General features: G+C 38.0%; 1 protein-coding gene across 1 annotated transcript in view; it reads right to left on the minus strand.

Moving 5' to 3' along the window:
* CEMIP (cell migration inducing hyaluronidase 1) overlaps positions 1-12392 on the minus strand; it is a 241845-nt gene that overhangs the window by 45585 nt on the left and 183868 nt on the right. The window contains exons 14-16 of the mRNA XM_027851800.1: positions 7163-7368; positions 1549-1618; positions 621-749 (exon numbers count right to left, since the gene is read on the minus strand). Of these exons, the coding sequence (XP_027707601.1) occupies positions 621-749; positions 1549-1618; positions 7163-7368 (405 nt within the window). The remainder of the gene's footprint in view (positions 1-620; positions 750-1548; positions 1619-7162; positions 7369-12392) is intronic.

Below are 12392 nucleotides of genomic sequence, written 5' to 3' on the forward strand. Positions count from 1 at the left end.
TAAGTATTATCATTTGTTGTTATATTGACAAACATCTGGCTGACTGACTATTTTGGTTTTCATCCAGCTATTTAAGCTTCACAGGTACATTTATGGAGTCTTATGAAACCAAAACAGAAAAGAAGAGAGAAGAGAAAGAAATGCATCCAATTTTGTTTCATCTCACTCCCTTTAGAGTTAAGGGATGTGGGCCAGTGCTTATTTCCATGGATGGCTTATAATATTCATCCCCATCAAATGAATCATGAAAAGGATCTCAAGACATTACTATTCCAGAGAAGGAGAGGTGAGTCTCATGCCAGGAAAAAGAAAAGACAAGCATCTTTTCCCTCATTTGGTTTCTACCCAAACACTGAGCCTGGAATCAGCAATTTTAAGTCCACAGTTTTAAATCTGTTATATTCAAGAATAGCTAAAGAAATCTAGTGGAGAAATGGCAGCAAACTGAGACGTTTCCAAAAAGGTCACTTTATTTTCACATACAAATTCAGGGAATAGAATTGTCACCATCTATGGCAGAAAAAAAAATGACTAGTATATCTCCTAAGTGGGCCAAGAAAAGCAAGAGTCAATGTGGTTCATTTACCTGGGACAGCTCTTTCTACTTCATGAAAACTTACCCTATAGTTGGAGTGAGCCCGGTTATTAAAGAATTTTCCCAATGGAATGTGTTCTGAGTAGCCTGGGGAATACATTCCTTCTGAGGGACCTGTAGGTACGTGGTGAAAAATAAACCAAAATCCAGTCTCCTGTTGGGGGAGGGAGGAGGAATAAAAGGAAAAATCTATATAAATGTTCTCTTCTAGGTCGATTAAATTAAATCAAGCAAAGTATAGTAAAGAACATTGAATGTTGAATGTATTGACATTGCTCTCACATACCCATACCCTCCCATCACAAACACACTTTCAGTTTTCTTTCTGAAGAGAAATACTAAAGTTTCTTGAAGAAGGTGTAATTTTCAAAGTCATCAAGTCAATTAATTTAAACAGATCGACAGCTAGCAACTTTTTGTACCCAGGGCAAGCAACATAGTATACATCTTCAAACACACTGGGGAGGCTTCCTTACACTGTAGGAGTGTGGATGTGGTCCCTAAGTCATTGAGGAATTCAGTGGGAGAGTTGCATCAGTAGTTTCTGATTTTAATGAATTATTCTCGCTAACTTGATGCAAAGCTCAGTTGTTTCTAGCTTCTGAGGGGCTGCAGGTGCTTTTACTGTTCTCTAAATTCAGCAATGTAGGGCAAAGCCCTGGTCATACTACTGTAGTTATGGCTTTGAATTTAAAAAATTCTAGGCTTACCATTTCTAAGGACATTGTTCTAATTTCTACAAACTCTAGGGGATGCCTATTGCTTGAACTAAGTCAATGCAATCCTGGTCTGGAAACCTTCTTGAGGAAGAATGATGAGTGGATTTACAGCAGTAAATGAGAAAAGGGCTAGCTAAACTTCAATCTTCTGAGATGTCCACATTTCCAAAGAAGTGATCAACTCTAGCTATCCCTAATCTTTCTTTTTTCCAGAGAAGAAGCTTTTATACTCACCTCAGAACCTGCCGCAGCACAATTCACAAGGTTGTTGTTGGGATTTGCCATCCAGAAGGTGGACACAGCACTGTAAACATGGAAGAAGAGATTCAAGTTGCATATTGGAATGATTGATGTTCAGGAACATCAGTGAGCGTTTCTGTAGGACTTTACAATTCGTTTGAAGAGCCTCTTGTAGAAATAACCACATGTGAAAAAGTACCACATCTCTGTTTGAAAACTGCTCATTTCCATTCAAATACATTTTCATTTAAGAATTTAAAATATTTAGAAGGAAAAAGGACCTAGATTTTTTGAGAAAAATGTCCTTTGTGGTAGAGGTCCTTGAATGTTTAGGCAACTGTCTAGAGACCAGTAAAGTCTATAAAACAAAATGAAATGAAATTATTCTGTCAAATAATAGGAATCAATAGGAAGAGAGAGAAGTGTTAGCCCTCAATAAGCTCTCTTCTGATTGCAAAGAGACCATTAGGGGGTTTTCTAGAAAGCTGGGGACATCAAGTAGCATTCTATCTATTCCAACTTGTGAATGTGTGGGAGGTGATGATCTTTTCCCTGCTAAAAGAAAGCTGTATGGAAGAGGGGAAAATTCTAGTAAAACAGGAAAAAAAAAACATTTCTTCTTGAGCAGAGAAGAATGATCAGTAGGAATGAGTAAGGATTGATGGGACAAATTAACACTTTCTCTGTGAAAAGTTGTAATCAAGTAGTTTGGGGTATATTATGCCCTCTGAGGCTATGAAGTCCTAACAGGCTGAAACCAGAGAGCTAGGGTTTAGCATAAGCCTTAGAAGGTTTATGATGCAAATAGAAGATTCAGGATGACTTTTATATTTAGTCTTGTTTGAGAAATATTATGCCACATTATTTACAATTTTAGTATTTCCTTAGTTTCAAAAGAAACCTACTTACATGTTTTTAAGAGAATAAAAGCAAAAGAGAGTTGAACTTTTTTGTCTTAACTAATAGGCCAAATAGATAATTAAAGCAATTAAATCCAAAGAATTTTTCACACTAGTAAGTAGCTTTAGAGAGGGAGGACTCTGGAGCTAGCTGCAGTTGCTATGGAAACAAGAGTACGCTTTATCTTGATTGCTGAAAAGCAATGCTGGGGGGGGTGATGGTAGTGGTGATGGTAATACTGGATGGAAGCCAGCCCTATTTTATTTTTATTGAGAGCAGAAGTTTAAAGTGGAAAGTAATCTTTAAGATTACCTTAGTCTAATCCTTCATATTTTATAGTTGAGAAAATTGAGGCCCAGAGATGATAAATTTCTTACTCAAGAAAAACAAAAATACCCTAATAAATCTGAAATGTGGCTATTAATTCCCTGAGGACAAGCAAGAATTTTGTTACACATTGACTGTGGAATTATTTGCTTTCTTTTGTCTATGCCGCAAACAGTGTAAATGACAACGACATACTCTCCTCCACTTTCGTCCTTATTCTCCCCCTCACCCCAATGAAGCACTACTGCATTGCTTTATTATAGTGGGAAGATGACCCTAGGTTCTGAAAAGCTTTGCCAGGAGAGCTATAAAAAAGGTGTCTGTCACCCAACCTATCCATAAATGTTGAACCATTCATTACCAGAAGCCTGGCCACTAGGCAATGAACTTTGGGCGGGGGGGTGGTCAGCTGCTCATGAAAGGCAGAGATGGTTTATGATCTTTGTCAGTGGGGGGAGTGTCCACCATTGACAAAATCCCAGATCTTCTAAAGTATCAATGACAGCACTTGACATTGCTTTAGTTTCCCCAAAAGCAGTTTTTAAATAAATTTCAGTAGAGTAGTGTTGCATAGTGGACATGAGAATTATGATCAACATAAGAATTAGGATGACTTGAGTCCTGCCTCCTTAATGAATACTAGTTGTGTGACCAAGAGTTAAGTCCCTAACCCTCTCCATGCCCCAGATGATTCTTTAAGGCTATAAATTACATTTGTGGACATTTTCACACCTGGAAATCCCTTTATGGATGAGCTCGCAGGACTGGACCAAAAAAAAAATCATTAACTTTTACAATCTCACTTGAAGATTATTTCTTTTTTCTGTATTTTATAGGTAGAGCAGACAAGATACATATACAGTTGAAGTTATCCCACAAGTCAGAGACTAAAAAAACAGAACTAAATGAATCCTCATGGCCCTCAGTATAGAATCCACTATTGTCTACTAAATCTTGTTGCCTTCTTTTAGCTGGTCTGTCACTTCTATCTTCTTAAGAAAAAAAGGCCTCTGGGCTGATGACCATGGTCAAGGGGCTAAGTCAGGAGCTATCAAGGATGGAATAGATTCGTTTCCCTAATCTTTTCTATAATTGTCTACATCTCATCATCGGTAAAGGGTTTCATTCTTATTTGGGGGGGGGCACAGAGGAGACATTACTTATGAATCAGACTGCTCTAACTACTCCCATTTCCCTATAGAGAAAGAAAAGTTTGAAGTAGAAAAGTAAAATCATGGAAAGAGTCAATGGCTGAGCCAAGCAGGTCCTTTTCTTATTAATATGGGATACGAAGAGAGTAGTGGAAAGAGAAGTAGCTTTGGAGTCTGAAGAAGACAAAGATTTGAATCTTTGTTTGGGCACCTATTTCCTTATGAGCTGGAGCAAACTGCTTCACTTTTCTTGACTTTGGTGACTTTATATTTATAATAAGAGGTTTAGATTAGGAAACCTCTAAGATTTCTTCTGTCTCTAAAAACTATGATCTATAATTTCACTAAAATTTTTCCATTTTCTTATCAGAAAATTCTGTGAAGGAAGTGGCTAATTAAGAATCAAGGTCACTTAAGAGAATGATTTCAAGCTTTCTTGAAGAAACTTGGGATAAATGTTAGCATTATCTCATTCTTTCTGTACTTTTTTTGTGGTGGTCAGAACAGAAACGATCTTCCTTTTCTTTAAACTTTACTCTGGATAAGTCTTGAGGATTTGTTTTTGGCCCACTCCGGGGAGAATGTCCAGCCCTGGCAACTGCCTCTACAATTGTGTCAAAAGAACTCATATAATTTACTCCCTTCCAAACTGACCAATGAGACACGTGGACAGATTTGGATACAATCTGTAAGCATCAATTCCACCATCTGGTGTCGGTCTCTGCATGTTAATGGTGAGCAAAATTTTTGGCTAGAATCATTGCTTTGCTTTTGAACTTCCCTGACAGATGGCAAGAGGTGACACTACAAAGTCATTGGCAGAAATTTCTTGAAATGTGTCCAAATCACTCACCATCTTAGTCATCCACTACACCCATGATGATAGCCAATAATTTCTTTATGTCAGTGTTTGATGTTTGGCTGTTATAAGGTAACCCAAACCTTGTTATACCATACACCCACCAATTCTTTATGACCTATGTGTTGTTAGTCTTTGAATTAGAGAAATAATAAGTCAGATTCTCCCAGGATACGTTTTTCCATGAAAGGAAGTTAAGAGTGGTTGAGACATTGCATAACTCTTCCATGCCAGTAGGAGCTTTACTGTTTCAGTGGTTCCTCTGATAAACTTGGAAGGTGATTTGAAAATTATAGTTATATATGTGCTTTGCTCCATATCATTTATTTGCTCAACTTTTGAAGCCAGATTCTCTCAGAGCAATCATTAAAAGATAGTAGAGATAATAAATTTAGAATCAAAAGGCCATGTAGTCCAAACCCCTAATTTTACAGGTAAGGAAAATGATGCCCAGAGAATTTGTATCTTGCCCAAGGTCACATAGGCAATAAATAGCAAGTTGGGATTCAAGCCCAAGTCATCAGACCCCAGTGTTACTCAGTGCTTTGACCACTGTATTGAGCGGCTTTCTTATACCACGTTTCCTCTAAAAGCATAGCTTCTTTGGAAGTAAACTGGGTTCATCGGGCTCTCCAACTTCCTTTGCCCTTTTCCTCATGTTACTAGCTTTATTCCAGGGAGAAGATCATGTCTTATGAAACACTGGCTCTGACATTAGAGAGATGATCACATAAATAGTTCATAGAAAGCCATTGCAATTAACTTTTATTTGGAAAGCCACACTGAGGTTTAGGCCAAAAACAGATTAAATACAGCTATGAAAACGAGTGTCATGCTCAATCCCGCCACTCGCTCACTTTGCAAAAGTTCATACTGGCACAAGGGATCCTATGGACCCTCATCATTTGGAATTGCAGCTGTAAAAATGCATAATCGAATGTTGGATCTGGAGAAGAAGTCTTGCTACATTATGGAATCCGGGAAAGTTAGTTCCGATCTGGAAAGAGTCATTTGATTTAGAGCAAAATGTTAAACATACTTATTTAAATACTTGTCGAATGGTTTACCTTTTATATCTTTATTGCCCCCTCTCTCAAGATGTCTCGAGGCAAATCAGAAGATAATATCACAGTTGGTGATGGCTTTTTGATTGATTCACAATATTTGGTATCCGAAATACTTAAAGTGACAGCCTTTTGGTTTAGGCTGAACTGGTCAAGTCTGACATTAAACTAAACACGTAGACCTGATACGCTGATTGAATCAGGACTTTTGGAACTGGAGGCACCTTCAAGGTTATTTTAGTTCATCTCCTTCATTGCACAGATAGAGAAACTGAGGATCAAAGGGATGAGTAACTAGGTCACACAGCTAGAGGATGTTTAATAAATCTCTGTGGGTTGATTGATTGAATGGGGATTTGAACCCGGTCTTCCTTATTTAAAAACCTTTCCATGGCACCATTAATTCTGATGGGTTATACTGTAATTTTGAAGAGAAGTGACATAATGCTGTGATTTAGAATTAAATCACATAGTAGAAACTCTCTGTTCTATTTCCACTCTTGCCACCAATTTCCTATGTGACTTTTGGCTTCAGTCTCTAAGTGTGCTATTTATTGTACATTTTACAAGCGGCGTAGAAAAGCAAACAAACCCCCAAATTTTAATGTCAACTTCAGTCTGTGAGTCATAACACATAATTGTATAAACTTGAAATTACATATTGTCTGACATGAATGAATAAAGGAATAAATTAAGCATTTATTAAGCACTTGCTGTGTGCAAAGAACTGCAGTAAGTGCTGGGGAAACAAATAGAAAAGGAAGACAGTCTGTGCTCTCAAGGATCTCACATTCTGATGGGGGCGAAAACACTTGTGGAAGGTTTCAGCTTCAAGTCAGATAGAAAAGCCCTATGGTCCTCAGGGTGCAATGGCAAAGCAGATGGTGATGACTCTGCCTTAATGTCATTAAATGATAAAATTGTATCATGTTGGATATGTTGGAAGAAACATAGAAAATGAACACAGGTTCTTTGCTACATAATGTCAGAAATTTCTTTCCTATCCATAGCCATAATACTTCAAGTTCTATTACCTTTATGAAGATTCTATACAAAGTTAAATGGACAATGGCTTTGGACCTAATTGTGTTGTCATTTGGTCTAAACGTGCATTTAAGACTCTGATGAATTCAGCCGCTATACCTATAAATATTTACTTCAAGCTATGAAGACTTGCTTATACCTCTTAAGAGAACAACCAAGGTGCCCAGTGTGACCTCCCAGAAGCCATGACCCTTACGTTGTTTCAAGACTGAGGTTTAAATCAACATTGTAGATGCCAAAAGCTCTGAGGCATAGGGTCTTACTTGCAATCCTGCCTGGGTTTGGGGATGTATCCTGGGTAGGAATCCTCTGTAATCGTCCTGCACATTCTGCTGTCCCTATCAGAGGGGAGGAGGGTTCCAGCCTTCACCAGCAGTCCAAGGCAATGATCAAAGGTGTTCCGTTCCTCAGGTCCATCTTCAGTAAAGAAGCAGTGGCCCAGGGAGTCATACCCCACAACATCCTTAACCTTTAGAAATCAAGACAAAGGCAACATTTCATCTAGTAGTCTTAGCCACATACTCTTTAAGATTTTAATATTGTCATTTGGAAAAAGACACAACACCTTGGCATCAACCAAGGCAAAGTATTTATCTGCAAGAAGGCAGCAAAATGGCTCAGCCATGCCATAGAAGTGAATGTGAATCAATGGTATGAAAGATCCCCTTTGACTCCCTGAAGAAGACTGGAATTCTTGGGCCTGTCCTGAAGTATTTACCCTGGGTGTCACCTTTTTGATATTCATTGGGCTATCACACTCCTATTCCATCCTTCCTCTTTCCCCAAAGGTTAACACATTGTTACTCTCAAAGTGGGTAAGGTCAGCACACATTTGCACACATTTGGTCAAATGCCAAAAATGTATGGGAGTCCAGAGATTTTATAACTTATTGCTCTCATTTCCTGGAGGAAGGAACTGAGGCCCCAAGAAGGAATAGAATTGATCTTACGTCCTTCAATCTAGGAATCTATACCAAAACTGTCAAGTTACAGAGTCCCAGGTCAGCTCTAGGTTCTCTACAACATATTACCTTCCTTTAATTCTCTGTCAACAGGTGTTCCCTTGAATCAAGATTTATCCCTCGGTGAATCAATATTTCAACAAGTACCACTTATTTCACTAAATAATAAACCAACATAGTATGCTATCTTTTCAGCTTGTGAATAGCTCAAGGAGCTATGAATGCTTTGGAAGACAAATAGGAAACTAGAAGGTTTCCCTTTTACAAATCCCACTTTCATTTGCTATTCTCTGGGTGGAACTCTATAACCATATATATAACTCTATAACCACTCTCTTTTAAAAGGCTTCCCATTAACCCCTTAAGACATGTGAGATGCTACATATTAAGTAGATGGGAGATTCTGGCTATTCTTTCTTAAACCTAGTGTGGATTTTTTCTTGTGTTGCTTTACCTCCTTCCCATTCAGAATGAGGGATGAATGATGAGAGAAGTGAGATAAGGTCAAAATACATCTTGTAAGAGAGTGAATGAAGAACTAGAAATAAGATGGAATAGTGGGAGAAATTGTGCATTCATGATTAATATCTTTTTGGTCATCCTCCTGGCCCTCTCTTGGGTGTTGTTAGAATGTGAATATGAAGTATCAGTAACCATCAAGTTAGAGATGGAAACATATTCAGTACTCAGTGCTGCTAACTTCCTCTGCCTGCACTCCAATCTGGAGGAATGACCAGTTGGTGTCTGCATTTGGTGGCAGAGGGCCCTGGAACCTGTCCTGAAGATTCTATTCATCGATTTTGAATTTCCATTGATTAGTCTTGTCTCCTAACCCTGTGGTTCCATTTCAAGCCCCAGTATCTGCTTTGCTTTATATAAACCTGCTCCTTAAATAATTTTTTTCAGTCTCTTCACCTTTAATCCAAACACTTCTTAACTGTAGTCCCATGCCCAATCTGAATATTAAACTATCCTCTCATTTAATTCTCATGAGCCCTAATTACCCTATCAAGCAGAAAGTCCTACTACAAGGGCCTATTTAACTTAGAACTTAAATCTTTGTGAAGAAACTCTCACTTCTAGCATACTTTTCAGAGTGCCCATTACATTACATATAATTGAACTGAATGTAATATAATCATTGACTAGTAAAATTCAATAGAGGTAAAAGTAGAATCTTATACTTGGGTTAAAAAAATTAGCTTCACAAGTACAAGATGAAGAATGCAGGGTTAGACAATATTTTGACTGAAAAAAAAATAAGTGTTTTTACTGGATTGTAAGTTTGGTATGTGCCAATAGTGTGATATGGCAGCCAAAAAAAAAAAGCTAAAATGATCTGGCTGCAATAAGAGAGTTATAGCCTCCTGGAATTAGGATATTACCATTCTATTCTGCTCTGGAAAGACTACATTTAGACTATGATGTTTTGTTCTGGATACCATAGTTTTAGGAAGCTGGAGAGTGTCCAAAGGAGGGCAAACAGGATGGTAAAGACTCTTTAGCCCATGATACATGAGGATTGGTTAACAGTACTAGGAATGTTTGCCTTGGAGAAGATTTGGGGGATGGGGGGGACATGAACACTGTCTTCAAGTATTTAAATGGCTGTCAGGTGGAACAGGAATAGTACTTTTGCCTTTTGGTCCCAGAGTGCAGAACCTGGAGAAGTTGTAAAGAGGTAAATTTAGACTTCACAATAATTATAGTGGAAAGTGGAAGGATCTTCTTCAAGAAGTAGGGAGGATCCCTCCATGAAAACCTTCAAATAGAGGCTAGATGAGTGCTTGGGCTATAGTGCTACAATAGGGACTCTTCTGCAGATATGAGTGGGAATAGGTGTCTGCTGAAGTCCCTTCCAAGTCATCTAAAACTCTGATATATTTATACCAACCAATACATTTACATTCTGACAGAGCTAACTTCACTTGAGCCCAAGTAGCTCCAATGATAAATACATCTGTTGCCTGTTATAACCAAGAGACTAGTCCATTGTTGATCTGCCATGTCAAATGAATTGCAGATCGAAGCCTGTGAACATGGTACCTGACAGATGGTCTTCCATCTCTCCCCTCCATCCCTCGCTCCCACTGGAGCTCCATTGTTTATATTTTTGATTGGATTTCATGCTACTTGACTAAAAGGTGATTCACAGTGAAGCAAGCTACCAAAAGAGGCCAAAGAATGTTGCCTAGTTTCTCTCTGTAAGGGAAAGAATCTAGCCATGTGGTTTCCTAGCCGTGGTTGAGAGGGAGTGCAAGATCATGTCCACTGTGTGCCTTTTCTGACATTGTTCTTTCTTTCTGAAATTCTCTTCCTTCTCAAAATCCTGGTCAAGCTCCCATCTTAAATGAGATAATATTTGTAAAGTGCTTAGCACAGTGCCTGGCACATAGTAGGTGCTATATAAATGTTTATCTCTCCTTGCCCCATCTCCCCTCCTTTATGAAGGTTGTCTTGACTTCCCTAGTCAGAAGTAATTTTTCCTTTTTCTATAGACTCATCAAATTTAAAATTTTTTTTTAGCTCTTATCCTGTTCTATATTGTATGATTTTTAACACGTCTCTTGCTTCCCCAGGGACACTATCAGCTCAGTAAGAGTAAGGAAGGTGTCTTATCCACCTTTATATCCTTTGTAGGGCAGAGGACTTGTGAGAATAAAACCAAGGTGGATGACACAGGGCCTGGCATATAGTAAACACTGAATAAATGCTTTTCCACTCATTCCTTCTCATTCTCTAGAGGTTTAAATTTAATTCTGTTTTGAAACTGGTGAAAATCATTGAAGGAATGGTCATTTCTTTGTTTTTCCTCTATTCCCCTTTCATAGCAGATAAAGCAAAGGACACAGAAATAATCTTTTCTATCTTTTTCTTATCTTAAAAACTGTTCAAAATTTAGTATTTTTCTATGTAGGGGTGTGCTGGTATCACTCTAAGTTACCTATATTATTAATGTGTTCTTAATTCTAGACAATCAGCAAAACAATAAATCAAGTCCTGATTTGTACTGATGATCTAAATGCTCATACTGAAAATTCAACAGTTGGCTTTCTTGAGCTGGTTCTCCAAAATTACAGGTAACCAGATTAAAATGTATGTGGGAAATCTTTAACAAAATAAATAAAAATATAATACAACATAAAGAATGTTAATTTTTGGTTTTCCGAGTCAATATACAGCACAGGAAGGATAGTTCACAACCCCTTCAATTTCCCCAGAAAGGTGAAGAGACTAATCCATGATTTCAAACCTAGTTATTAGAATGATTAAGAAACTAATATAAGTGCCATAAAGAGGAAAGCCAGGAAACAGAAAGGTTGAAGAAAAATACTGAAGCAGTTCAGACAATGACTATATTCTGGAGGCTTAGATTGGTATGTAAAAATAGAAAACAGTGAAAGTCAGGGAGCGAAGTGAGCACGGTTTAGAAATGTATTTCAGCAGCTAGACTCATATGGTTATTGTGATTCACAAAGAGGATTCTAAGATACAGGGCCTCTTAGAGATCACAGGAGAAAGAAAACTCTTCCTAGTAGTTAGACAGAAGCGTGCAAAGTTAAACTGAAAAGATATTGCTAGTAGAAAAGTCACATGTACCCAGTAGGGCTGGGGAGATGGAGAGCCTAATAGAGGCAGAATTTGTTTTCCATAGTAATATTCTTCAAGATGATGGCAATAGTTCTTAATTGCAATTCAGAGGAAATGTCTACAGGCTTTGGCCTCTATGAGTCCTAGAGGAAAGCTAGGAAAGACAGCATGGTTTGTGTTCAAACCAAATCTTCAGTACTTATGACTAGTCTTTAGCTCACTGCTCGGCACATAGGTACTTAAAAAATGCTTATTGACTGACAGGGAATTCTTATTCACAGAAATCAGATCATAGATTTAGAACTTAACAGGATCTCAGTGGTTATTTAATCTAACCTCTCTATTTTACTGATGAAGAAAACAAGGCTCAGAGGGAGGTGATTTGCCAAAAATCACAAGTAGTGACTAACAGAACCAGCATTTGAACCCAGGACCACTGATGCTCCAAACCAGCATTCTTTCCACACTGCTTTGGAGCTTCCTTTTTCCTCTCCAATAGTAGAAAAAATTCTGACCTAGAAATCCACAGATATAAGTTCCAATTTCTGCCCTACCGTTCCCCAAAAGAGACAAGTCTTTTCATTTGCCTGCATCTGAGTTCTGGCTTTTGCAAAAATGAGGCAGGTTGTATCCCTAAGATTCCTTCTCCTCATTTCTGTCACCTGACCCTACAGCTCCTAATTATATTTCTGTTGCAAGCCATAATCATTTGTTTTAATATGCATTCTCTTGATTAATTTCATTAATAACTGGGAAGAAATGAAAATATATTCCACTTCTCAGAGGAAACAGCAGGGCACAATAGAAAGAGTTCTGGATTTGGAGTCAAAGGACTTGAGTTCAGATCTTGTGTCTGTTACATAATCCTTATGTGATCTTGGCCAAGTAACATAACTTCTCTGGGGCCTTAGTTTCTTCATTTGTAAAATGAGGGAGTTGA

The sequence above is a fragment of the Vombatus ursinus genome, unplaced genomic scaffold (assembly GCF_900497805.2).
Source record: "Vombatus ursinus unplaced genomic scaffold, bare-nosed wombat genome assembly UNPS02009205.1, whole genome shotgun sequence".
Lineage (NCBI taxonomy): Eukaryota > Metazoa > Chordata > Mammalia > Diprotodontia > Vombatidae > Vombatus > Vombatus ursinus.